Here is a 26,550-nt window from a genome sequence, read left to right on the forward strand (position 1 = left end):
GAGTCCAGGCCCAGCCTCCTCTCTCAGACTGGGAACCTCCAGCTCCATGATCCCAGCCTCCACTTCTGGCCCCACCAAAGCTGGGAGCAGTGGTTTAGGTTTTTCTCTCTGCACTTCAAACATTACGATCGTTCTATAATTCCTCTCTATCATTCTATAATTCATCCCTATCATTCTATCAAGGCCCCCCTCCAGGCTCTGAAGCAGTCACACAAATGCTCCAAAGAAGACAATTTACAAAACCCTCAATGTGTCTCAAATCAAAATAAAGGATACAAAAAAGGGAGTCATCTCATGTTTCACCCATCTCTTGGTTCGGTTTGTTAAAGGCACATCCACGGTGGCGCGTGTGTCCCAACAGGTGGCTCAGTGGGGTGAGGCTGAGCTGCTCCCCTGGCTCTGTTCTGCCACCAGCCACACAGCTCAGAGATTTAGGGACAAAGCCAAGCCCGGGGCTCAGGGCAAGACTCTCCTTTCTTGAGCTTCCTGCTTCTAGACAAGAACAACTGGACACAGGCTGCCCTGACCTTGTCAGGCCTCAGGAAAGTGTGACTTAATCACACTTGAGTTCAAGTTCCAACAAAGCTATTCTCTCAGCCAGGCACTGGTGACTCACGCCTATAATCCTAGCTACTCAGGAGGCTGAGATCTGAAAATTGAGTTATAAAGGCAGCCTGGGCTGGGCAGTTTGAGAATTGTACCTCCAATAGCCACCAAAAAGCTGGAAGTGGAGCTGCAGCTCAAATGGAAAAGCACCAGCATTGAAGGAAAAAAAGCTCAGGGACAGCACCCAGGCTCTGAGTTCAAAGTCTCGGAACTGGCGCATGCATGCACACAGACACACAAGTTGGATGTGTGATGTGCGCAAAGGAATTCAAGGGAGACCAAAGTTTTAGTCCAGTAATGAAAAGATGGTGTGATCCCCTACTAGAGCAAACCAGGGTCTGGAGAGAGGTGTGTGCATAACATAAGAGCTGTGGAATTTAATTTTGAACATGGAGATATAGGCTGGGTGGCTGGAGGTGAAGCCAAAAGTCCAAGAGCAAGGTTTGCCTGGCAGAGACGTTAAATTGAGGGGGGGAGGGGGGTTGGCGGTATGAGGATGGCAGGTAATGCTGGAAGACGAGATGAGCTCACACCAGTCCAAGCACGGAACCGTGGAGACACCAGGAAGAACAGGAGAGGCTGGTGCCCCGCCCAGAGGAGGAGCAACTAGTGAGTGAGTTCAAGTTCAAGTACTGGCACATACACAAACCTCGCTCTGTTATGGAGATACGGGGAAATCACAGCATGTATGGGTATTCATGAGACTGGTTTAAAAAACAAAACAAAACAGAAAACTGATACTGGCAGTTGAGCACCACGGCTTGTGCCTGTAACCCCAATGATTCCGGAGGTTGAGATGTGAGGATCTCAGTTCAAATCTAGCTCAGTTAGGAAAGTCCCACCAATGTACCACCAAAAGGCTGGAAATGGAACAGTAGCTCAAGTGGAAGAGCGCTAAGCCTTGAGAGGAAGAGGAAAAACTCCAGGACAGTGCCCAGGCCCTGAGTTCAAGCCCTGGCACTGGCACTCTCTCTCTCTCTCTCTCTCTCTCTCTCTCTCTCTCACACACACACACACACACACACACACACACACACACACAACTTGCTACTTGTAAGACAGGTAACTGTGAGCTAGAACAGCGCCCCCAAGAGGCTGTGAGTGGGTGGGACAGAGAGCACAGGACCAGGAGTGGGAATGGGAGTGGGCGAGGCAGACCATCTAACCCCCGCTACCCTGATGGTGCCGTGCGTGGATGAGAAGTTGGGGACCAGAACCCTAAGGAATGCCAACCCCACTCTAGGAAAGAATCCATCCGTCTCTCCAAGAACCGTGTCTCCCTGGATGTCCCGCCGTCCAGGACTCTGTGTGCTGGGCTCCCTGCCATCCACCCTGTCCATCCTTCTCTGTGTCTTCTTCCCTCCCTTCACGCGTGCAGGGGAGTGTGTGGGGGGTGAGCTCCTCCTCCAGGCCTGGGTGGGGAGCTTGACTTTCTCCACCCAACCAGCAATTCCAACCAGAACTTCCAGTTTCTGCTTGACAAAGAATCCCATGTTGAAGCCAAGCTAGGGTGAGGCCTCTTCTGGGAACCTTGGCCGGCCTCCATCTTTGCCTTTGTTTCTTTACTCAGCGGACTGGGGGGGGGGGGGTGCTCAGTCCTCACCGGGGCATCTCATACTCTCCTTCAGAAGATAATAATAGCTCATTTAATGAAACGTGTATGTCGTGCCCTTGACCTATGGGGAAACTGAGGTACGGGGCAGCCATCCCCCTGGGATCTCACATCCTCCATGTCCACAGGCTGAGCTACCGGGAACCCCATCTCTTTTTCTGATCCTAGTCCACCTTTCTCTGGGCCTGCCCTGCACAGGGGAGAGGCGGGGACATGTAAGAGATGGTGACTGGATCCGGGCCAGCCCCGGTGTGACTTCCAGCTGTGGGCTCCTGTTGTCTTGATAATCAGGTGAGGGGGTGGAGGCGCCCGGCCCTCGGTGGGTCCATGACCTCGACAGACACCCAGCATCCTCACCTCCACGCTGACCCAGCGCTCACCCCTCGGCAAATGCCAAAACCAGCCACCTCCATGCCAGGGCCTCCGGACTCTCCCCAAACCAGAAAGCTTCTCTGGAAGCATCAGGGCCAGGGCTACAAGAGGGCACAGGTACCCCAAACTGCCCACGCAAGCCCGTCACCTCGAGTCACCCGGCAGCCTCCCTCTTCACCCTACCTGAACCCAGCTCTGCTGGGCAGGAATGAATTGGGCACCCACTCAGAATCTGGCCCTGGAAGGCGGAGGGAGCGGAGGGAGGCGACTCCCAGGAACCTTTCTGTCACCTTCACATGGGACCCCCACAGCCATGCCAGCCCCCAGCCCCCACCCCCACTCCCACCCCATCACCCTCAAAGCCTCAGAACGCTGACCACAAATCCTCTTCCAATGCTGGGGGGGAGGGGGGTCCAGGGCAAAGGGGGAGGGGTAACGTGCCTGTCCTGGGCTTGAACTCAGGGACTTGGCTTTGAGTCATGATCATTGGATCTCAGCCTCCTGAGTTAGCTGGTACTGCAGGTGTGAGCCACCAGCACCTGCCTCAGATCCCATATTAAACAGAATTCCTTTACCCGTTGAAAGACTTTGAAATAGATTGTCTTCAGGGAAAAGAAAAGAAAATAGTAGAACAGCTCTTCAGATTTTGCGGCATGTTTCATTGTCATGGAGCAACGGGACCACTTTAAAGGGTGGATGGCTGATAGCACTACAAATTATTCTTATCCAAAGCCAGGAAAATGAATTTTGTCAGGTGGAAATACAATTAACTGCTGCTGACACCCACACAGCGCGCGTGGAATAAAGCACTTTTACACCTGTGTGTGCTTCTCTATCAGATCTTACAGGCACTATGGCACTTCATAATAAGTCAAGAGAAACAACATCCTTCTCCCCCCCACCCCCAGACAACAGTCTTGCTGTGTGGCCCAGGCTGGCCTCGAATTCTGGATCCTTCTACCTCTACCACCCAAGTGCTGGGCTTTGTGTGTACCACCATGCTTGACAAAAAGCTAACATCTCCCCCACCCCCCATTTTTTTTTTAGCACACAAGAATAGCACAAAGGAGCTTTCGTTGTGACAATTCCAGAGATGCACATGATATAATTTGAACAAAGTGTTGCACAAGTTCACCCCCTCTAAGATAGTCTATAAATCCCCTTCCGTGCCCGCTGATCAACTGTGACAGCTTCGTTTGGTAGATGTCCGGAGACTCGTAGTTCCACCCGTTGTTTCAAAAGTCTCTCTGAGCACTAGGTTTGGAGATCATTCTAAACTCCCAGAATACGGAGAGACACCAGGGTGCACGCGATCCCCAGCCCCTTGCCTGAACCCCACTGCCTGTACCCTGTAGCGTCTCATTGATGACACCGACTGCCAGGTGTCTCTTTCCAGCCTTGGCTTCTTTCCAAATTCTGACCCCACCTCTGTCCTCCTAATCCCTAACCCTGCCCCTCCACCCCCTGGGCTTAATGTATGGGCCCCGCCCGGCCTCAGTTCCAGAAGACGCCCACGATCCCCAACCACCACCTCTTCCTCCTTCCTCGCCCCCCCCCCCCCAGCCCCCAGAACCCGCTCCCTCCCCACCTTCCTTCCTGGACTCCTTCACCCTGAGGATCTGCCCCTAAAGGCATACTGACCCCACATTGATCCCCGGGCTGGATCGGGGTGTCAGGGCAGCTCCGGCACCTGCACCTGTCTGTCCAGCCTCCCGTGCCTCGTGCCCAGCCGCTGGCTCCTGTCCTTGGGAGAGGGGGTGATGGAACACGGTTGGCATCTCTAAATTTCGGGTGAGAAGGGGCTGGCTGGAGGTGATGAGTGGGGATGGGGCACGGGGCTGGTGAGGTGTGTGGAAGAGGACCTCAGGGGTTAGGTTCTGGGATGGAGATGCAGGTGCAGCGCTAGATGGGGGGCTGGGGTCCCCACTCCGGGGCAGGAAGGGGGCTCCCCCTTGGCCCTGGGCCTGCGGGAAGTTCACAGTGGGTTCACCCTGTGTGGGCGGGCCCAGGCCCGGGTCCCAGCCTGTCCTCCGGGCCCCGCCCCCCCGCCGGGGACCAGCCCAGACTGGGGGTGCTGGGAGCCGTCGGGGGGTGGAGAGGGGGAGCCAGCACCGGGAAACTGATGCAGGGGGAGGGAGTGCAGGGGTTAAAAGCCATGGGCCAGGGCTGAAGTTCAAAGCAGCTGGCGCTGAGCTCTCCCGGGGCCCTCACTCAGGTAGGGCTGTGGGGGGAGGGGTGGGGAGGGGGGAGAGGAAGGGGGGGCATCACAGGTCGCAGAGGACAGCTAGGCCTGTGAGGTGGTAGAATGCGGTGGGGGGGGGGGGACGTAGGCGCAGGTGCGAGGAGGTTGTCAGAGAAAAGACCCTCAGGACAGGGTGGGGTGGGCACCCCCCAGAGGGGCTGTGGTTAGGGATGGAGAGGAGGGGGAGGCGTGGGGCAAAGGCACAGGTGGCCCCGGTGCAGGGCCCCCTTCCCCACCAGGGCTGCAGGTGGGGGATGGGCGGGTTGCAGGAATGAATGAAGTTCAAGGGTAAAAGCTCAAGTGCAGAGAGCTTCAGATGCGGGGTGGGGGAGAGATGCGGGGCCCAGGGGACCCCCCTCACTGCACCCCTCAACCTCTCCCCAGGCCCCGCACATCCCAGAATCACCATGTGGTCCCTGGCCGCCATCATGGCCTGCCTGACCCTGGCGCTGTCAGGGGGTGAGTATGGGGGTGCAGGCGGGCCCATGGCAGCTGGGGACAGGGGAGGGAGTGTGGGGCCCTAGCCCCGCCCTTCCCACCCCCACACCGTGGCCTGACCCTGCCTGACCTGCTTGCCAGCTGGGGTGGCCCCAATGCCCCCCCACTTCCTCCACCTCTGACCTCCAGGGTAAGCCAGCTCCCAGAGGGTCCCCAGGGCAGCATGCCAAGTCCCAGGGCGCCCCCCCCCCACACACAGCCAGGAAGTCAGGGGTTCAAATGCCACCGACGCTGTAGTTGTTGAGCCAGTCACAGGGTTTGCTCATGGGTGGTTTCTTCTGTGAGATGGGATCCTCTCACGCTCTCACCCAAGCCTAGGAAAATAGGGGGGGAGGGAGCAGGAAGAAGACCTAATCTGTCCAATTCTCCATTCTCAGTTCCTTCCAGAACCTCCTAGTTTATTCTAGACTGATTCCTTGGGGTGACTCCACCCAAAATTTGCCCTCCAAAGAGGCCTTGCTTCATATCTGAAACACCCTTCCCTGACTTTGCAGGCAAAGCCTCTGGCAGCTCCGTGGAGGCTCGCATCATTCATTCTCTCCCTCCCTCACTCATTCCTTCATTCTGTAAGCAGCTGTCAAACCACTGGGCTTCGTCCGGCAGCTACCTCAACCCCACAGAGCCACACCATCATGGCTGCCTTCAGCGCCCACAGCCTAGCTGGCAGGGATGCAGACATTATTCAAGCAATTACTCCAATAATTAACTAATAATTAATTGGGGAGGTGAGGTGAAGGTTTGAGGAGCGGGGAGGGCAAGGCTAGAGATAGCACCCAGGGTCCTGCAGGACCTCCCAAAGGCTTTGCTCCACAGGCAGACCTGGAGGAGGAGGGTCAGAGTGCCACCCCCCAACCCCGAGCCGAGCCTGGCACTGGGTGCTGTCCTTGGCCAGAGGCGGGGCAGCTGCACTCCCAGGATTTCCTCCCTCCCTCTCCTGCTGCTGCACCCTGGCCCTAGAGCCCACATGCTGTGTCTTGTAGAATCCTAAACAGCCCAGTGAGGTAGGTGCTTTATAATTACACCCATTTCATGCCTGGATTCCTGAGACTTGGAGACAGAAGGACACTGAGAGGCCTGAGTCAGGATCCTAATCCAAGCCGCCCGCCCTAACCATCTCGTCCCAGGCTCGAAGCCCCTGAAGCCATCTTCATGGCTCCTGGCCCTAATGAGCTTTCTTAAAGTCGGCTCAAAGACAGGCGTGGTAGTACACACCTGTAATCCCAGCCGCTTTAGAGGAGGAAGCAGGAAGATGGGGAGGATGGGGAGTTCCAGGCCAGCCAGGCAAAGTTAGTAAACCAGATTATAAACAAATTACATATAAAAGGGTAGGTAGGATTATAGGGGTGAGCCACCAATGCCTGCTTCTTTTTTTTTTCCAACTGAAAAGAGCATTAAGAAGTAATATTTATATCATTGTTCTGAACAGAGTTCACTCTCTAGCCTCAAAACAAATAGAAGGCACATAAAATAATAACAATAAATCTTTGTTTGGCTGGACCATCTGAAACCACAGATATTTTGCTCTTTTTTGGACTCTTTTTTGTTGGTGGTGGTGATGGGACTTGAACTCAGGGCCTGGGCACTGTTCCTCAGCTCTTCAGCTCAAGGCTAGTACTCTACCACTTGAGCCACAGCATGACTTCTGGCTTTTTCTGTGTATGTGGTACTGAGGAATCAAACCCAGGGCTTCATGCATGCTAGGCAAGCACTCAACCACTGAGCCACATTCTCACCCCTTTTTTGGACGCTTAGATACTGATATTTAGTAAATAGCTTAACACATTTCAGGTGTTTTGCTCCTGAGTTTTTTTTTTTTTGTTTTGTTTTTTAATGTCTGTCTTCTCCTGATTTTAAAAGGGAGACACCTGGCTCACAGTGGCTCACGCCTGTAGTACTAGCTACTCAGGAGGCTGAGATCTGAGAATCAGATCCTTAACTCTAAGGCAGGTGGGGTCCCGTCCCAGAGCAGGAAACTGATCAGGGGGCGCAGGGGCTCCCAGCCTAGCTGATAATTAGTATGAAGTTTCCACGTGTGCTGCGGGATTGGAACTCAGGATGTCTCTGGGCCCTGGCTGACCCAGCACCCCCTGCCCACTGTCCCTCAGCCCCTCCTCCCCCATCCATTGTCCCTCAGCACCTGCTATCTGCACTTCCTCACCCAAGGGATCAACCAACTGCCAATGGTAAATATTTCAGGGGGGGAAACATTGCGCCAGTAGTCAGCATGCCTGGGCCTTTGCTCCCTTGGCATCCGTCCCTCAGCACTGCGGTGGTAACTGTTTACAAAGCAGTTGCATTTTACGAGGCTTCATAAATCATCAGGAGTGGCTTGGAGCTGGAAGGGAGGATGTGTGGAGGTTTATGGAGTGCCTGGAGCGCCCCTGCACTCAGGGCCTGGGGTGGCTGGCATCTCCCACGTAGGTCCACAGACATGGAGGGACGCCCATACTCCTCAGCTGGGGAAACTGAGGTGGGTAACTTGTACAAGTTGGTGTGATTTAAAAAAACAAACAGCATGTTCATGACTAGACTCTATGCTGTGCTGCCCACAGTTGCACCTCCATTACCAGACACAGGGCCTGGCACAGCCATAGTTCACTTACAGAGGTCCCAGTGTGTGCTGGGCCCAGTACTGAGCCTAAAGGATGGAGCTCTAATTAGTGAAGGTGCCTCTTGTTGGGGAAGCTGATCGTCAAAATGGAGAGAAAGGAAAGAAGGAAGGGAGGGAGGGAGAGAAGACTGGTTGGAGGACTGCAAACATATACGCATTTAGGATGCTGACATCATCATCACTCGGGCTCTGGCCCAAGATGGTGCTGGGAGCTAGGGAGAAGTGGATCGTCAGGATATCAAGTCAATGGGACTTGTCAGTTATGAATGACAAAGGAAAGAGGGAAAGTAAAGGTGACCCCCCAGATTAGGGACTGAGCACTGTGGTGGGAAAGATCAGAAGGGACAGCCTGGGTTGAGAAGACTCTAGATGGACATAAGAAGTTTAAGAGGAGTTCAAGTAGACAACATGAGTCTCCAGCTAGTTCAGCCACAGTATTTCCCCTGTGGGATACTTAAGGTCATGGAGGCACCCAGTAAATAAGTGTTGAAGGAATGAATGGATGGATGGGTAGGTGGATGAATAGGTGGATTGAGGGTGGGTAGGGGATGGTGGGTGGGTGGTAAGTGGGTGGATGGGTGATGGATAGATGTTGATGGATGGATGGATGGATGGATGGATGGATGGATGAATGGATGGATGACGGGTGATGGATGGATGATGAAGATGTGTGGATGGATGGATGGATAAAGGATGACGGGTGATGGATGAATGAATATCATGCATGGATGGATTCAGGGATAGAAAATGAATAATGGGTGGATGATGAGTGGAAGGATAGATGGATGAGTGGATGGAGGGATGATGGGTGGATGAATGGATGGGTGCATGGTAGACAATAGATACAGGATGATGGATGGATGCAGGGATGGATGGAGGATGACAGATGGAAGGAGGGATGATACATGGATGATAGATAGATGGAGGATGGATGGATACTAATGAATGATGATGGATGCATGGATGGATTCAGGGATGGAAAATGGATGGGTGATGAGTGGATGGGGCGATGGGCGGTTGGGATGGACAGACGACGGATGAATGAATGGTGATGGATGCAGGCTTGCATAGATGATGAGTGGAGAGATGGAGGATGGATGGAGGAGGGTATTATGCAGAGATGCAGGGACGGATGGATGGATAGATGGCGCCTAGGTAGTAACAAAGGTCAGTCTGGCTTCCACCTCCTGAAATCGGAGATGGCACAATGGTTAAGATGGAGAGAAAGCTGAGCCCCCACTTCCCAGAATCATCCTCATCTCAATGCCCATCCGACAGACTGGCTCTTCCACAGGAAAATGAATTGTTTGTCCTGACCTATGTCCACTGGATAGAACATGGCAGCTTCCAGGGGCCAAATGAGCCCTGGACCGAGAGCTGCACTCCTCCTCCTTCCCCGGCCATGGGCCCTCACAGCCTTCCCACCTTGGCCCTCAGTTCTCGGTTCTCTTCTTCCCAGGCATTTCCCGGGACTACCCCAAGATCCTCAATGGCACCAATGGCACCAGCGGCTTTCTCCCGGGTGGCTACACCTGTCTGCCCCACTCGCAGCCCTGGCAGGCCGCCCTGCTGGTGCGAGGCCGGCTGCTCTGTGGGGGGGTCCTGGTGCATGCGCGATGGGTCCTCACTGCAGCGCACTGTCGGAAGGAGTACGTGGGGGACACAGGAGCAGGGCCGTGGGGCGGGACTGAGGATCCGGGGGCGGAGCCTGGATGGGAGGCGGGGCTAAGGAGGGACCTGGGGCGGGGCCTGGGCCGTGGGGAGGGGCTGATGATGACCAGGGCCATAGGGGCGGGGCTTAGGAGGGACTTGGAGTGGGCATGGGCTGTAGAGGTGGTGCTGAGAGGGTGGGGGCGGGGCCTGGGCAGTGGGGCGGGGCTGATGGGCGGGGCCTGGGCCGTGGGGGCGGGGCTGAGGAGGGACCTGGGGCACAGCAAGATTTAAGGGGAGGCTGGGGGCACGCCTGGGTGGGATTGTGGTGGCGGAGGGGGAGGCAGCTGGGATGGGGGGAAGGCCGGGTGGACGGGGACTTGCACTTACTCTGCCTGATCGCCCTGTCTTCTGGCCGTCCCCACAGGGGGTACACCGTCCACCTGGGCAAGCACGCACTGGGGCGCACGGAGAGGGGCGAGCAGGTGAGGGAGGTGGTCCGTTCCATCCCCCACCCTGAGTACCAGGTCAGCCCCACCCACCTGAACCATGACCACGACATCATGCTCCTGGAGCTCCGGGACCCCGTCCAGCTCACCGGCCAGGTCCGCGTCCTGCCGCTGTCCCGGGACCCCTGCCTGCCTGCCGGCACCTGCTGCCGGGTGTCTGGCTGGGGCACCACCACCAGCCCCCAGGGTAAGCCCAGAGGATGGCAAGAGTGGCTGGGGAAATTGAGGCAGTGGTGGGAGGGAGGAGCTCCTCATAGACAAAGAGGTGAAAACACATAACTGTATACATTTATCTAAAATATAATAGTATATAATAACAAAAACCCCTTGTACAAATACTTAAAGATAATTTTAAAAGTATATATGAAAAAGAATAGCAATAAGTAGACATTATACTAAATAATAAGCAACATTGTATGCTATATATATATATTGACAAATGATCGATGTGTGATTTAAATTTGTATTTATTTGTAAACATTTTATTGTAACTTTTTTTTGGGGGGGGGTCCGGTCGTGGGGCCTGAACTCTGGGCCTGGGTGCTGTCCTTCAGCTCTTCAGCTCAAGGCTAGTGCTCTACCACTTGAGCCACAGCGCCACTTCTGGCTTTTTTCTTTTTGCTTATGTGGTGCTGAGGAATCGAACCTAGGGCCTCAGGCATGCAAGGCAAGCACTCTACCACTGAGCCACCTTCCCAGCCCTTATTGTAACTTTATATATTCCTACTTACATGTAAATGAACCATCATGATCTTATCTATAATACATAAACATATAGGATATAGTACATGTAAATCCTTTAGGAATATAAAATATAAATATGTAATTTAATATACATGATATATCAATATATTGATAGGAATATACTTGATGTTGTATGAGAATTGTATCAAGTAAATATGTGGGTATTTTGTTGTATTTGTGCTGGTCCTGAACTCAAGGACTGGGCCCTGTCCCTGAGCTTTTTCACTCAAGGCTAGCGCTCTACCACTTGAGACACAGCAGCTTTTGTTGTTGTTGTTGTTTTGGTGGTGGTGGTTTATTGGAGATTAGGGTCTCACAGGCTTGTCTGCCCTGGCTGGCTTTGAACTGCCATCTTCAGATTTCAGCCTCCGGAGTAGCGAGGATTACAGTGGTAAGCCACCAGCACCCGACCGCTAAATGTGTTATATAAGTTATGAATTTAAATATAACTCAGGTTATAATATGTATTTGCAAATAGTACCGTGTATTTCATCAGTTATCTACTAAATGTATTTACAATCCAGAAGTACACATGTTGACACATACTGTCTATTTACACATCTCACTTATAGCATACACATTTATAAATACACACATTGCATGCATTATGTATATTTACATATTCTAGCTGTACATTATAATTGGTAATGCTTAGAGTGTAAATATGGATAAATGATTACACACCATGATAGGGTTACATATGAATAATTGACTGCGCCGTGTCTAGATCTCTAGAATCCATCATAACAGCAGGCCCCGCCAGGCCAACTCTTGCCCCTCACTCTGCTGGACTCTTTCCAGTTTCTTCCTCTCCCCCACATCACCCCTTCCCCTCTTCCCACCTCCAGTTCTCTGTCTCCCCATGTCCTCCCCTCCCCCCTCCATCTTCTCGCCCTTCCCCATTCCCCCCCCCCATCCATCTGTTCCCAACTCTCCTCACAAACTCAGGACTCAGCCTCCTCCCCACCGGCTCCCTGAGACCCTCTCTCTGTTCCCCAGTGAGTTACCCCAAAACCCTGCAGTGTGCCAACATCGAGCTGCGCTCTGATGAGGAGTGTCGCCAGGTGTACCCAGGGAAGATCACAGCCAACATGCTGTGCGCCGGCACCAAGGAGGGCGGCAAGGACTCTTGTGAGGTGAGGCCTGAGGGGGCAGGCAGGGCTGGAGGGAGCCCATCTGCCTCCAGCCCAGGGAGGGGGCACTGCAGACACAATTCCCCTGTCACTTTCGACTGAAAGTCTGCTCCAGTATCTGGCTGCTATGGTTTAGAATGGGCAGTGCTGAGCTTCAAGGGACAGAAACCCAACTCACATTGGCTTAATCCATCAGCAAAAAGCTTGCTTTTGTCACTGGATGTACCAAGGTGCGGGGCTTCAGGAACAGGTGGATCCTGGTGTGCATAAAACCCCTTTCTCTGTCTGTGACTCCATGTGTCGGTATGTCCCCACTTCTATCCCCCATCTCCCCATCTGGCCTAATAAGGACTCTCTCTCTCTCTCTCTCTCTCTCTCTCTCTCTCTCTGTCTCTCTCTTTCTCTCTCTCTCTGTCTCTCCCCCACCTTCACCCCAGGGTGACTCCGGAGGCCCACTGGTCTGCAACCACACCCTCCACGGCATCATTTCCTGGGGAGACTTCCCATGCGGGCAGCCCAACCGACCTGGCGTCTACACCCGAGTCTCCAAATATGTGGACTGGATCCTCAGGACAATACAAAAACACCAGCCCCAGAAGCAGAGATGGACAAAGGGCCCACAGTGAAGGTGGGCTGGTTTGCTGCCCACCCCCTCTGCCATGCCACCTCCCTGTCCGATCACTCCTTCTCTGTCCCTTCTCTCCAGGGTGCCTCAGTAGAAACTGAGGCGACGTGCAGTCTGCCCCATTTCATGTCTCAAGAGCACCCCATTGTCGGCCTGCTAGAGCATCCCAACCCAGACAACACCCCAGGCCCCCTCTACACCATCACAACCACCATAAAGCCGGATACACACCCGCTTGTTCCATCCTGGCAACTTCCCTTCATCGAAGCCGGGCACAGGTGGCTCACGCCTGTCATCCTAGCTACTCAAGAGGTGGGAGATCTGAGGATTGGACTCAGCTGGGGCAGAAAATTCCATGAGACTCACATCCAATTAACCAGTAAAATAAAAACAAGCCAGAAATGGAGCTGTGGCTCAAGGAGCACTAGAATTGAGAGAGAGAGCGCTCAGGGACAGTGTGCAGGTCCTGAGTTCAAGCCCTAGTACAAAGGGGGAAAAAGGAAGGAAGGAAGGAAGGAAGGAAGGAGAGAGAGAGAGAGAAGAGGAATTCCTCACAGTGACTCTGGCTCCTCAGAATCTTAGAAGCCCCAGTGCACCAGATATCCCCTCCCCAATCTCCAATGCCAGCCCACCAATACCCCCTCTCAATCCCCATACTCCCTAACCATCACTGACCTCTACTGTGATGGCTCCAAAGGGCCTCCATTCTGGACTCTGCTGCCCACCACGTCCCTGTCCTCTGTGTTGTGTATCGTTCCTGTGACCCGGCTTGCTCAATGTGTCTTCCTCTAATCTCTGCCCTGATCCCAAAACGGAGTGGTGAGGTGCTTATCCCAGTGTCTGCTTAATGCAAATCCCTACTTTGAACAAGTCATAAAACTTGGAGCATCTTTGTTTATTTTTTTTGTTTTGTTTTTGTCGAAGATGGGGGTCTCACTATGTAGTCCAGGCTGGTCTTGAACTCACATCCACCCTCTAAGTTTGTAGGAATATAGACTAATAAACAAATGCATGGCACTGTGGAGGAACAAACGCCATGTATTTGCACACATGATTTCTACTGGCATCAGTGAGTTGTACCCAGGTTTTGTCCCCGCATGACACACATGCGTGCAAACTACCATGTACCCAGCCACATTCACCACCACCACCAATCCCCGCCAGCCCTTCCACTTCCCACAGCTTCATTGCTCCATTTCCACATTTATACATAAGATCTGCCCTCCCCACTTTTAAAAAAATTTATTTTGCTAGTGCTGGAGCTTGAACTCAGGGCTTGGGCACTGTCCCTGAGCGCCTTTTGCTCAAGGCTAGCACTTTACCACTTGAGCCACAGCTCCACTTCTGGTTTCTGTGGCTAATTGGAGATTGGAGCCTCATGGACTTTCCTGCACTGGCTGGCTTTAAATTGCAATCCTCAGATCCCAGCTTCCCATGTAGCTAGGATTACAGGCGTGAGCCACTGTCGCCTGGTTAAGAGCTGCCCTTTAAATAGCTAATCATCAGGCTGGGAATGTGGCTTGGTAGTAGAGTGCTTGACTAGCATGCATGAAGCTCTGGGTTCGATTCCTCAGTACCACATACACAGAAAAAGCCAGAAGTGGTGCTGTGGCTCAAGTAGTAGAGTGCTAGCCTTGAGCAAAAGAAATTCAGGGACAGTGCCCAGGCTCTGAGTTCAAGCCCCAAGACTGAGGAAAAAACAAACAAACAAAAAAATCTAATCATCCAGCTAAGATCTGCCCTTTAAATAGTTAATCATCTAAGGCAAATTTTCTCCAATTAATAAAAACTACAATAACAAGTGCAATTAAGAAGAACACAGTAATCAAGATAACAGCAGAGATACAGGATAACCAAGGCAAAGGATTACTTTAATAACTGGACAAGATACACAGTGATACACAATACTGGAAGATACATAGTGATGCACAATATCCAGAGACACAGTATTGGAATGGAATAAGGACAAAGAGACAGAGACCAGATCACTAGCTAACCCAACTTTTCTCCACCTGAGGATCAAGAACTAAATATACCAATGAACTTTTTTGTTGGTTGTTGTTGGTTCGTGGGACCTGAACTCTCGGCCTGGGCACTGTCCCTCAGTCTTCAGCTCAAGGCTAGCGCTCTGCCACTTGAGCCACAACGCCACTTCCAGCTTTTTCTGCATGTGGTACTGAGGAATCAAACCTAGGGCCTCATGTATGCAAGGCAAGCACTTTACCACTGAGCCCCAGTGAATATTTTTGAAAAACTTTTTTAGCCAGGTACCTGTAATCCTAGCTACTCAAGAGGCTGAGATCTGAAGATCGTTGGTCAAAGCCAGCCCAAGCAGGAAAATCTGACATTCTTATCTCCAATTAACCACTAGAAAAACTGGAAATGGAGTGCTAATATAAGTACTAGTGGTAGAATGCCAGCTTTGAGCCAAAAAGCTGGGGGACATCACCCAGACCATGAGTTCAAGCCCCATGACTGACTGCCCTCCCAAAAAATTAATACCCTGGCAAGTAGTTCAAGTCTGTGATCCCAGCTACCCTCCTGTAACCCTAACCACTCAGGAGGCAGAGATCAGGAGGATCAAAGTTCAGGCCAGCCCAGACCAAAAAAGAAAAATAGCAAAACCTCATCTGAACAAAAAAATCAGTGTGCTCCCAGCTATGCAGGTAGATTGGGGTCCAAGGCTGGGCCTAGGCAATAGACCAAACCTGCCCTGAGAAATAACCAAGCAAAGAGGAGCAGAGGCGTGGCTTGTGAGCAAGACCGGCCAGGGAAGCCCAGAGTGAAAACCCCAGTACTACTTACCTAGATAAATAAACAATGGATAAATAAATACGTGTGCTTGTTTGCTTCCTTTTATTGTTTATTCACAGTAAGAGGTCTCACTGTGAAGCGTGGGCTGTCTGGAATTCACAATCCACCTGCTTTCCGCCTCCTGAATGACTTGGGACCACAGGCGTGCAGGACCCTGCCTGTCTTGATAACCTTTGTCAAACAGGACACATCCCACGGACCGCCAAGGTCTACGGGCCAGGCAGTGTTGTGAGTTTGCAGGTGGAAAGCCCTGGAAACACCTTGGGCAGAGCAAATACTTCATAAGAGGTGGCCACCATTGTCATGATTACCAAGGTAGTTGCTCTTATTACAGACATAACTGGTATGATGCGGTGTCTCCCATGTTCTGAAGCCAGAGCCATCTGCTTTGAGTGACAGCTGGGGATTTCAGAGCCGAAGGAGCCGCCCAGAGCTTCCCGTGGAACAGAAAATAATGGCATGGCTGAGCTGGAGAGTCTTAAGTACTCACAACACTAATTCAGGAAAGCCAGCCAGGCTGGGCCTCTGGCCTCCCTCCTCCCTCGCCTGGGATGTGGAAGCCACCTGCGCTCCTGGCCCAGGGGAGTTTCAATGAGGACAGGAGTGTGTGGGGGGAGGAATGCATTCCACAGCAGGCTGAAGGCACCTATCCCAAGGAGTGGGAAAGGGGCTTTGTCAAAGGGTAGCTGGCATTTATTTCCTGGCCTTGGTCCAGCTGGGTTTGGCCCTGGGAAGACCTTGCAGTTTACTCTTCCAGAGCCCCACTGGGTGGGGAGGGGGAGTAACTAATGTCACTGCCTCAAGGGAAATTCATGGGTGACTTTACCTCATCCAGGCTGGAGGGGATATGTACCCCTGAGATTTTACTTCTTCAGCCTGGAAGGTCTTTAACAGGTACTTAGCCCTGATTTTCTTTTTCTCTTTCTCTCTTCCTTCCTTCCTTCCTTTCTTTTTTCTTTCTTTCTTTCTTTCTTTTTCTTTCCTTCCTTCCTTTCTTCTTTCTTTTTTTTATTTTTGTTCCATCATGGGGCTTGAACTCTGTTCCTGGATGCTTGTCCCTGAGCTCTTCAGCTCAAGGAGAGCTCTCTGGCACTTGAGCCATGGCACCACTTCTAGTTTTCTGGTAGTTACTTGGAGATAAGAGTCTCCCGGACTTTCCTGCCCAGGCTGGCTTTGAACTGTGATCCCCAGATCTCAGCCTCCTGAGTAGCAAGGATTACAGGCGTGAGGCACTGGCGCCCAGCTAAGCACTGACTTCTGTCTGGGGCTACAATCAATTAAAAGCAGGAGGAAAGTCTGGCACCTCAGGTAGGGTGGTGCATGCCTGTTATCCCGGCACTCCAGAAGCAGAGACAGGAGGATCCCAGCTTCCAGACCTATGTGAAGACCATTTGTTTTTGTTTCTGTTTTTTTAAAGGGGGTTGGTAAATAAAAATAAGATTTAAAAAAAAAAGAATTCCTGGGCTGGCGCCAGTAGCTCACACCTATAATCTCAGGAGCCTGAGATCTGAGGATCGTGGTTCAAAGCCAGCCCGGGCAGGGAAATCCATAACTCTTACTTCCAATTAACCCCCCAAAACACAGGAGTGGTGCTGTGGCTCAAAGTAGTAGAGTGCTAGCCTTGAGCCAAATAATAAAGCTCAGGAACAGCACCCAAGTCCTAAATTCAAATCCTGTAACTGACAAATTTTTTAAAAATTTAAAAAAATTAAAAAGAATTCCTGTTACCCAGCAACATGCCCTGCAGGAATCAGACCATTTGCTTTTGCACAGGAGACTTACACACAGCCCTGGAGTTGAAAACACACTAGTCTTGTTCACCCATGCCAGCCCTGCCAAAGCCAACCAATGAGTTGACCTACCTTACAATGGAGCTCAGGCAATGACCAATCAGCTGTAGGCATTCTCTGCAAGCTTCAATTCCTACTTTGTATAAGGGAACTTACACAGACCAATCAGGAGTGGACATTCTCCACAGCTTTCAATCCTTTATTTGGATACAACAACCTAGGTGGGAATTCTTGGTGGGAATGTGTCCTAAGTAAACTATTAAGCAATACTGGTTTAAAATTTAAAAAAAAAAAAACCACAACCACAATGTTGATAAAGCCTTGCTTGTGTTTCTCTGGGTCTAGTCTTTCTACCATAACTGGGCCCAACAACCGGCTCTGGTAAACACACTGTGAGGTTTGCCCAATGGCGAAATCAGCTGAGAACATATTTCTTAGATCCATTCCCACGGTGAAGTGATACATGGCTATATTTGATGTGCCAAAGCTCTACGCTTTGGGTGTTGTATCATGAACCCTCACAACTGCTTCTTTCTCCCGAAGCACAGAAGTGACATCATACTATTGACATACAGACACTGAAGACATAGGTATGATGTCATAGTGATGACATCATACAGATAGTGAGCACCTTTGTCCAAAGGAATTCGTCTGACCAAACCTCCAGGATATGCACATCCTCGTGAAGCAGCTTATACACACAGTCACAATTTCTGAAAATTGTTTGTTTAGAATGAAGAGCCCTCCATCTTTGATTCTGTCCACAAACAAACAAACAAAAAAACCCAGCTACTGTGACTCTTAGCAGCCCCCAAATTAAAACACACCCAAGCCAGGCAGTGGTGGCCCAAGCCTTTTACTAACTTGGGAGACAGAAATTGGGGTATCACATCCCTGGACAAAAAAATTGGTGACAGACATGATGCCTGGTGGCGGGGGGGGGGGGGGGGGGGGTGCGCTGAGTACCTCCCACCTGAAGGAACAGGTGTCACCCCAAGGTGCATGCAGTCATTCGGGGAGAACTCGCAGGGTGAGAACCAGGCTTAGTCTAGGAATCCGGTAACTCCCTGGCTTTACACACACTGCCTTGGGAACAAAACCCTATTGTGAAGGAGCTAGGAAGGAGAGGCCGAAAGAGGAGGAAGGAAGCTGGAAGCGAGGCTCTTCTTGGGAAAGAAGGAAGGAGTAACAGAAAAGGTAGATTTGATCCACATACATTATATACATATGTGGAAATGTCACAATAAAACTTTCTGCACAATTAATTACACTAATTTAAAAAGGAAGGAAGGAGGAAAGGAAGGAAGGAGGGAGAGAAGGAAAGAGGGAGGGAGGGAGGGAAGGAAGAAGGGAGGGAGGGAAGGAACATCCAGGCATTAAAAGGTGACGATGAGGAGAGAGGGTTGACTAGCATGGAAAACACAAAACTCTCTGGACACCCAAGTAAGATCTATCTTGAGTTTTATGAGGAACCTCCATACTGACTGTCATAGGGGCTGCAGGAATTTCCATTCCTACCAACAGTGTATGGGTTCCTTAAACTGAAATAAAATAATGATCATGAGGATGAGGAGATATGATTGTAAAGGGAAACCTGTTTGAGGAGAACCAGCAGGCTGGGGAGGAGGGGGTGAGGTGATTGTAAATTTTATGTGTGTAAACAACAACAACAACAACAATGAAGCTGAGCACTGGTGTCTCACGCCTGTACTCCTAGCTACTCAGGAGGCTGAGATCTAAGGACTGCTGTCCAAGCGGGCCCAAGCAGGGAAATCTGTGAGACTCATCTCCAATTAACAACCAAAAAAACCGGAAGTGGCGCTGTGGTTCAAAATGGTAGAGCACTAGCTTTGAGCTAAAGAGCTCAGGGACAGTGCCCAGGCCCTGAGTTCAAGCCCCACAACCGACCAAAACAAATTAACAATGAAACCTACTAAGAACTGTTTAAAACTAGGGTGAGGAAGTGAGCTTAGGAACAGATAACAGAAAAGGGAATTTGTTCCACAGACATTATACACATATATGGAAATGTCACAATGAAACTTTCTTGTGCAATTAATTACACTAATTCAAAAATGAATGATTGGGAGGAATATAAAGATGCAATGCCTGTGTGCATCTGATCATATAAAATAATATTTATCAAAATGAACTCCAGGAAATGGAAATGAGTTTATTTTTCCTTTGCTGCTGTTTTTGTTTTCGTTTATTTTGATCTTGTTTGTCCATTTACCTGTTTTTGTGGGGTAGAAGGGGGGGCACAGAAATGGAGGGACAATGAGTGAACAAATGCAGCGGTGGTCCTCACTAGACACTAGGTGGAAAATGAACTATACAACTTGTGGACCGGGATGGAAAGGGAAAACTGGGAGAGAGGGAAGGGGGACACTATCCACAAAGAAATGTATTCTCTACCTGACTTATTAAAACTGTCATCCCTCTGTAAATCACTTTTATAATAACCACTTTTAAAAACTTAAGTAATAAGACTGATCCAGACAGCTAGAAGCAGAATGAGGAGGAGAGGGATGGACAGGAAAAGATGGATGTCAGAGAGAGAGAGGGAGATAGAGAGAGGCTACAGATGTCAGAGATAGAGATGGAGAGATGAACAGAAAGAGAGCTGACCAGGAAATCCACCGTTTTGTGTGTTCGCTATGTTCTAGGATGAGGGAATGCCCCACTATAAATCTAAACTTCCGACTCCTCGTGAAAAGCAGAGATTTCTAAGGCTGAGCCAAAATCATATCCAGCTATCCAGCTCCTGCCCGAAGCGGAAGGATGACTTTTATTGGATATAAATTACACCTCAATAAACTTGATTCCTCCAAAATCCCCAAGAAGGGAGGGGTTGCGTTTGGTGGCTTTGGACAGTAAATCACAAGCTGAAGTTTTATTGTTCTGAGAACAGACAGAAGCAGAGTGCTGCAACCTGAGGAGAAAAGGAAAGATGGAACAGGAGAGGGAGGCTTAGCATTTTCCTGTCTTCCAGTTCCCTTTCCAATCTGTCTCTGGTGCCTTCCTGGTTTGTCTACAACCTCCCTTTATCCACCCTATGTCTCCATGTCTTCTTCCATCTCACTCCCTATGAGAAAAACCAGCACAGACCTCCCCCCCTCCACTTTCTCTCCTCCCCCTCTTCCCCTTTCTTTCTTTCTTTCCATGCGTATTTCATTTAAGCAACAGAAACTCATACGGTAAAGGGAAACCTTCATGACATCAGATAATCCATTTCATCACCTCTATAAATAGAGACACGTGGAAGGTTCTCCAGAGTGCTCAGAGTTAACTTTAGGAAATGTCACCAGAATCAGACCTCTTCAGAATCGTTTGGGAAACCTTTCTTGCCTGTCTGGGCCCACCTACTTTGCCATCTCTCTCCCCCCTCCTCCCCTCCTCTGCCTCAGTTTGGGGAGCTTGCTGCAAGCCCCCCTTTCCCTGGTGACTCCCCCTGCCTCCCCCCCCCCCACTAGAGTGGGGATTAGAACCCAGCTCCACAGTCACCCTGAATCATCAAGTCCAGGCCGTGGGCTGGCTTGAGACCAGGGAACAGGGGTGGAGCTGAGGCTTCCCACCCTGGTTTCCTTCCTCCTTCCTCACTGCATTTAACTGTGAAGCTGTTAAGTGTCATTAGCCCAAGCGAACGGTGGATAAAAGCATTCTCCACCAGGGAATGGCCCAGGCCTGGCCAGGACAGCCCAGTTAGCCACACGGGAGGGGACAGGTGGGGTGGCTGGCCCCAGTAGATGGGAGCAGATGAGAGGACAAGCAGCTAGGTAGGCAGCAAGACAGCAGACAGACAGACAGACACAGAGAGGAGGCAGCGAAGACACAGGTGAGGAAGAGGCAGACCATGGAGGGTCATCCAGGACAGGGGCAGGATAAGATGCAGGGGATGGGGGAGGGGGAGATTGAGGGAGCAAGTGGGGACAGAACCCTGAAGGGCCGTCTTCTGAGATTCCCTGTCCTTTCCTGCAGGCCTGCCATGAGGCCCAGAGCCTTAGTGTTCCTGGTTGTTCTTGGTGAGTTATCTGGGCAGGGAAGGGTGGGGCGGGGGCTGGGCCTCCTTCCCCATAAGGAGGGAACAGGGGCTCACCCCATGCCCCCACGGACCCCAGATCTCAGGCCCTGCCTGTCTCCCTGCACCATCTCAACCTCCTCTCTCTCTCTCACTGGAGTGTGTACTGTCCCTCTCTTTTGAGACTTTCTTTCCCTTCCTTCCTTCCTTCCTTCCTTCCTTCCTTTCTTCCTTCCTTCCTTCCTTCCTTCCTTCCTTCCTTCCTTCCTCTTCCTTCCTTCTTTCCCTCCTCCCTCCTTCCTTCCTTCCTCCCTCCCTCCCTCTCTCCCTCCTCCCTCCCTCCTTCCTTCCTCCCTTTCCTTCCTTCCTTCTTCCCTCCCTCCCTCTCCCCTCCCTCTCTCCTTCCCTTCCTTCCTTTCTTCCTCCCTTCCTCCCCCCCTCCCTCTCTCCCTCCTTCCTCCCTCCCACCTTCCTTCCTCTTCTTTCTTCCTTCCTTCCACTTTCTTTCCTTCTCCTCCCCCTCCTCCTTCCCTCCCTCTCTGTTTTAGGCACCTCTCTCCCTGTACCCTCTACTTTCTCCACCCACAATCCTCTGGGCTTGCTCCCCCTCCCCCCCCCCCCCCCCCCCCCCCCCCCCGTCCCCATGTCTCCTTCCAATCTCTACAGCCTCTGCTGCTGAGCCAGGCGCCAGTCAAGCCGACCTGGAGAAGATTTTTGACGGAGTAGAGTGTGTCCGGAATTCTCAGCCATGGCAGGTGGCGCTGTTCGAAGGGAGCAACCTGCGCTGTGGGGGTGTCCTCATTGACCCCGACTGGGTTCTCACAGCGGCCCACTGCAAGGGCAGGTGAGCTGGTGCACACCCCATCCTGGGATGGGCAAAGGTGGGTGGTGTGGGGGGCGGGGCCTCCCGACAGGTGTCACTCACCTGACAGGCCTGGGGTGAGGAAGCTGGTCCAGCAACAAGAGTCAGGACTTGGAGCAGGAGGAGGAGGAGGAGGAAGAGGAGGACTTCCCCAAGAGTGGGCCTGAGGTGGAGCAGCATGGGGGAGGGCCTGGATCTCACCCCCCTCCCCTTCCCTGTATCTTTCCTTCCCTGTATGAAACCTGTCTCCCTCCTCAACCCCAGTCTCAGCTCAGAGGTCCTCACACAACTCTCCTGAGCCTTGATGGTCCCGAGTTGCACAAATAAGCACCTTTCTGGGACAGATGCTCTGGGGAGTCTTGTGAAAGTGGGGGGGGGGACCAAAAGCCAAGGGATGGAGAAGATGGGGGACAGGCAGAGCCGGGGCAGCGCTGGCTGCATGCGGGGTGAGGCAGAGGCATCCTGGCCCTCCAGAGGCCCAGGGGCCTGCTGTGGAGGAGTAGAGAGAGCACCCCAAGTGGAAAGACCTAGATATGCAAGGACAGACTGACAGAGGGAAGGAGGGGGGGGGGCTACCTGTCACGGATTCCCGGTTTCCCCCAGCAGGTACTGGGTACGTCTCGGGGAGCACAGCCTGAGCCGGCTGGACTGGACCGAGCAGATTCGCCGCAGCACCTTCTCCATAACTCACCCCGGCTACCAGGGCGCCCTGCAGAGCCACGACCATGACCTGCGGCTCCTGCGCCTAGGCAGAACTGTCCGCCTGACCCGCAGTGTCCAGCCCCTGCCCCTGCCCACTTCTTGTGCCCCTGCTGGGACCCAATGTCACATCTCAGGCTGGGGGACCACCAACCAGCCATGGAGTAAGGGAGCACTTGAGCCGGGGGCTCAGGATGGGGAAAAGCCTGGGACGGCCAGTGCGAGGTGAAGAGATGTGACAGCAGTGGCGTGTGGTGGTACATGCCTGTAATCCCAGCTACTCAGGAGTGGAGGCAGGAGGGTTGTGGGTTCAAAGCCAGTCTGGGAAAAATGGGGGAGGTCCTGTCTCTAAGACAAAATACAGACCTGGCACCAGCAGCTCACAGACTGGGCGCCGGCAGTGGCTCACACCTGCGTCCTACCTACTCAGGAAGCTGCAATCTCAGGATCGTGGTTCAAAGCCAGCCCGGGTAGGAAAGTCTGTGAGACTCTTATCTCCAATGAATCACTCAGAAAAATCTGGAAATGGTGCTGTGGCTCAAGTGGTAGAGCACTAGCCTTAAGTACAAAGAGGCTCAGGGACAGTGTCCAGGCCCTGAGTTCATAGCCCCAGCACTGGCAAAGAAGCAGAAGCAGAAGCAGAAGCAGAAGAAGAAGAAGAAGAGGACAAGGAGGAGGAAGTGGAGGAGAAGGAGAAGGAGGAGGAGGAGGAGGAAGAGGAAGAAGAGGAAGAAGAAGAAGAAAGCCGGGCTCATGCCTGTAATCCTAGCTACTTAGGAGGCTGAGATCTGAGGATAATGGTTTAAAGGCAGGAAAGTCTGTGAAACTCTTATCTCCAATAAACCATTAGAAAACCAGAAATGGCGCTGTGGCTCAAGCGGTAGAGCACTTGCCTTGAGTTGAAGAGCACAGGGACCATGCCCAAGCCCAGAGTTCAAGTCCCATGACCAACCAAAAAGAAGAAGGACGAGGAGGAGGAGGAGGAGGAGGAGGAGGAGGAGGAGGAGGAGGAAGAGGAGGGATAGGGGTATAGCTCAACGTGAAGAGCAGTTACCTGGCATGCTTGGGGTCTTGTCCTTGGTCTCCATTGACAGGGGTGGGTGGGGAGAGTATGAAGGGGGAAGGAAGAGGGGAAAGGGCCAGGGCATGGGCTTATACATTAAGAATCATGGTTTGGGGTCAGAGGTCATGGTGGACCAGTCTTGGGAATAAAGAGGTTAAGGCGTTGAGTATGCAGTCAGATCAAGGATGCAGTCAGAATCATAATGTGATGTCAGGGACCTATCAATGGTGTTAGAGGCTCAGGTGTCAGAGGTCCCTGGAAAGCTGAGGCCCTGGGATCCAGTCGTTGGCACCACCTGGTCAGAATCTGAAGATATCAGGATGTTATTATCTCTTGTCTGAGGGGGCTGAGGTTCAGCTTCAGGGAATCTACAATCAAATGAACTAGGATTGGGAGACATTTTGGAATTGGGATGAAGAAAATCAAAGCTTCCAGCGCCAGGCAGGGTGGCTCCCACATGCTACCCTAACAATAAGGAAGACGAAAACAGAGAGCACTGTGTGGCCCAAGGTCAAGGGAGGGGGGGAGGAGGGGTGGATTGTGAGACTTAATAAGCAAGCTGAGCCTGAGCTCCCACTATGAGAAAAGATCTCGATTGAGGTTGGCCACAGACCAAAACTCAAAAAGTAAATAAAGAATAAGGAAAGGGATAAGTCCAGTGGTAGAGAGGAAGGAAGGAAGGAGGGAAGGAAGGAAGGAAGGAAGGAAGGAAGGAAGGAAGGAAGGAAGGAAGGAAGGAAGGGAGGGAGGGAGGGAGGGAGGGAGGGAGGGAAGGAAGGAAGATTTAGAAGCTGTAGAGCTAAGATCCCAGGTGGAGACAAGGCTATGAAGTCTGGAGACAGGAGACATGCCGGGAAGCTGGGATCATAAGGAAATGAAGTTGGTGGTCAAAAATTAAGGGGCCAGCCAGTAGTGATCTGGGGTCAAGGGTTACAAAGACATCGAGTCATCAAGCTGAAACTTAAGGGGTTTTATGGTTGTAGTGGAGGCTGGGTGTTAGGGCAGGGGGATGGATTTGCATTGGGCTTCTTTGGGGAGCATGGATGGGACTCTATGACACCCATCTTCCATCCCCTAGGCCCATTCCCAGACCGACTCCAGTGCCTCAACCTCTCCATCGTTTCCAGTGATACCTGCCAGGCAGTGTTTCCTGGGAGAGTCACAGACAATATGGTGTGTGCAGGCAGCCTTCCGGGGAAGGATGCATGCCAGGTGAGCAAAGGAAGGCTGTGCCCCCCAGGACCAGGACTGAGGAGAAAGGAGGAGGCTGAGGGCATGTTAGACAAGACAAGAAACAGGGTCAGAGGAGAGAGGTGCATTGAGAAAGGCAGGGAGTCTGAGAATAAAGAGAAGAAGAGACAGAATTCAAGGAAAGATGGGGGAGTGGACCCAAAAGACAAGGGATGGAGGAGGGCAGAGAATCTGCCAGGATCTGGAACACAAGATGAGGATTAGAATCCACAGTCTTAAGTTTCCTCTATACAATCCAGCTCCAGAAGATTCTATCTCAGACCTCAGTCTGAGATTGAGATTGGGGAACAGAGACAGGAAGAGTGCAGTGGACTGTTTCATCCCTGATCCTGTCTCCTTGCCCTCTGGGGTATCCCACAGAGGAAGTTGAGCTTCCTTCCCTAAGGCCAGGGAGCCAGCCACTGCCCTTAACAAAGCCCTCTATCTGGGATAGGTCGATGGTAATAGTGTTCTCTCTCCTGATTGGCCAAAGCCCCAGTCATTGTGTATGCTAACACAATTCTGCCCTCCTTCCCTCTGATTGGTCATTGAAGGTAGTATTCTCTTCACTCATTGGACAGAATTCCAGTCACTGTCCTGAATTAACCTTCTAAGCTTTCCTCTTAGAGTCCTGCCTTCCTTCCTTGGGATTGGCCTCTAGGGGCAGTGTCTTTCCTTCTATCAGTGGTTGTCATTGTCTTCAGGTGTGCTCTTTTCATGAGACCAGGCTTGGAGCCGTCTTCAGCAAGGGCCTAGGGGTGGGCTGGGCATGGGGGAGGAAACAAGTGTGGGGATCTGTCCCTTATCCCCCCAGCGCTCTGCCTTCTGTTTTCTAGGGTGACTCCGGGGGCCCTCTGGTGTGTGGAGGTGTCCTTCAGGGCTTGGTGTCCTGGGGTTCCGTAGGACCTTGTGGGCAAAAAGGCATCCCAGGAGTCTACACAAAAGTGTGCAAATACGTGGACTGGATCATGATGGTCATGAGGAACAACTAGCCTGTGCCACTCATCCAAGGACCCCTCTGAGCCTCAGATCCCAGACCCCTTCTCCTCTGATGCTCTCAGCCCCTACTCTCGTTGAGCTGGGGGAACTTTTGAGGACCTCTGAATCCAGGCATCCACATCCCTTCTGGTACTTGGAGCTGGGTGAGCTGGATATGGTCTGGAATAAATGTCATATCAATGAAGAACGGGCCATGTCTGTCTCTTTGTCCTTAGATGATCTGAGGTCAGAAGGAGGCCTTACACAATGCTTGATAAGAAATGTACTCATTATGTTGCCCATGTAATTGTAACCCCTCTGTACAATATTTTCACAATAAAAAAAAAAAGAAGGAGGCCTCACCAGATAGCAGAGAACTGGGGGCCAGGGGTGGAGCACTCGCTTTGAGTTCAATCCCAGTACCACACGTGCACATGCGCGCACGCATACACACACACACACACACACACACACACACATACACACACACACAC

At 51.8% G+C, this 26,550-nt stretch overlaps 2 protein-coding genes across 3 annotated transcripts; both read left to right on the forward strand.

Moving 5' to 3' along the window:
- The first annotated feature begins 5,239 nt into the window (after nt 1-5,239).
- Nucleotides 5,240-12,603, forward strand: Klk13 (kallikrein related peptidase 13). Of its 2 annotated transcripts, none has more exons than XM_042700177.1 (5): nt 5,240-5,291; nt 9,401-9,590; nt 10,019-10,287; nt 11,844-11,980; nt 12,415-12,603. In XM_042700177.1, exons 1-5 carry the CDS (start codon nt 5,240-5,242, stop codon nt 12,601-12,603), a joined length of 837 nt encoding a protein of 278 aa, XP_042556111.1. The 2 variants fall into 2 exon arrangements, with proteins under 2 accessions (XP_042556111.1, XP_042556112.1); XM_042700178.1 differs by having other exon boundaries at nt 10,019-10,068.
- Nucleotides 12,604-21,191: 8,588 nt separating this feature from the next.
- On the forward strand, nt 21,192-26,070 carry Klk12 (kallikrein related peptidase 12). The gene is made up of 5 exons (XM_042700090.1): nt 21,192-21,228; nt 21,891-22,068; nt 22,693-22,949; nt 24,927-25,060; nt 25,915-26,070. Exons 1-5 carry the CDS (start codon nt 21,192-21,194, stop codon nt 26,068-26,070), a joined length of 762 nt encoding a protein of 253 aa, XP_042556024.1.
- Nucleotides 26,071-26,550: the final 480 nt, after the last annotated feature.

Source organism: Dipodomys spectabilis, unplaced genomic scaffold (genome assembly GCF_019054845.1).
Source record: "Dipodomys spectabilis isolate Male_0828 unplaced genomic scaffold, ASM1905484v1 ptg000266l, whole genome shotgun sequence".
Taxonomy (NCBI): Eukaryota; Metazoa; Chordata; class Mammalia; order Rodentia; family Heteromyidae; genus Dipodomys; species Dipodomys spectabilis.

Coding starts and splice junctions, on each gene's coding strand:
- Klk13 (XM_042700177.1), top strand. CDS start 5,240: ATGTGGTCCCTGGCCGCCATCATGGCCTGCCTGACCCTGGCGCTGTCA. Junction 9,591..10,018: donor GCAGCGCACTGTCGGAAGGA/GTACGTGGGGGA, acceptor CCGTCCCCACAG/GGGGTACACCGTCCACCTGG. Junction 11,981..12,414: donor GCGGCAAGGACTCTTGTGAG/GTGAGGCCTGAG, acceptor CCTTCACCCCAG/GGTGACTCCGGAGGCCCACT.
- Klk12 (XM_042700090.1), top strand. CDS start 21,192: ATGAGGCCCAGAGCCTTAGTGTTCCTGGTTGTTCTTG. Junction 22,069..22,692: donor GCGGCCCACTGCAAGGGCAG/GTGAGCTGGTGC, acceptor TTCCCCCAGCAG/GTACTGGGTACGTCTCGGGG. Junction 25,061..25,914: donor CGGGGAAGGATGCATGCCAG/GTGAGCAAAGGA, acceptor TCTGTTTTCTAG/GGTGACTCCGGGGGCCCTCT.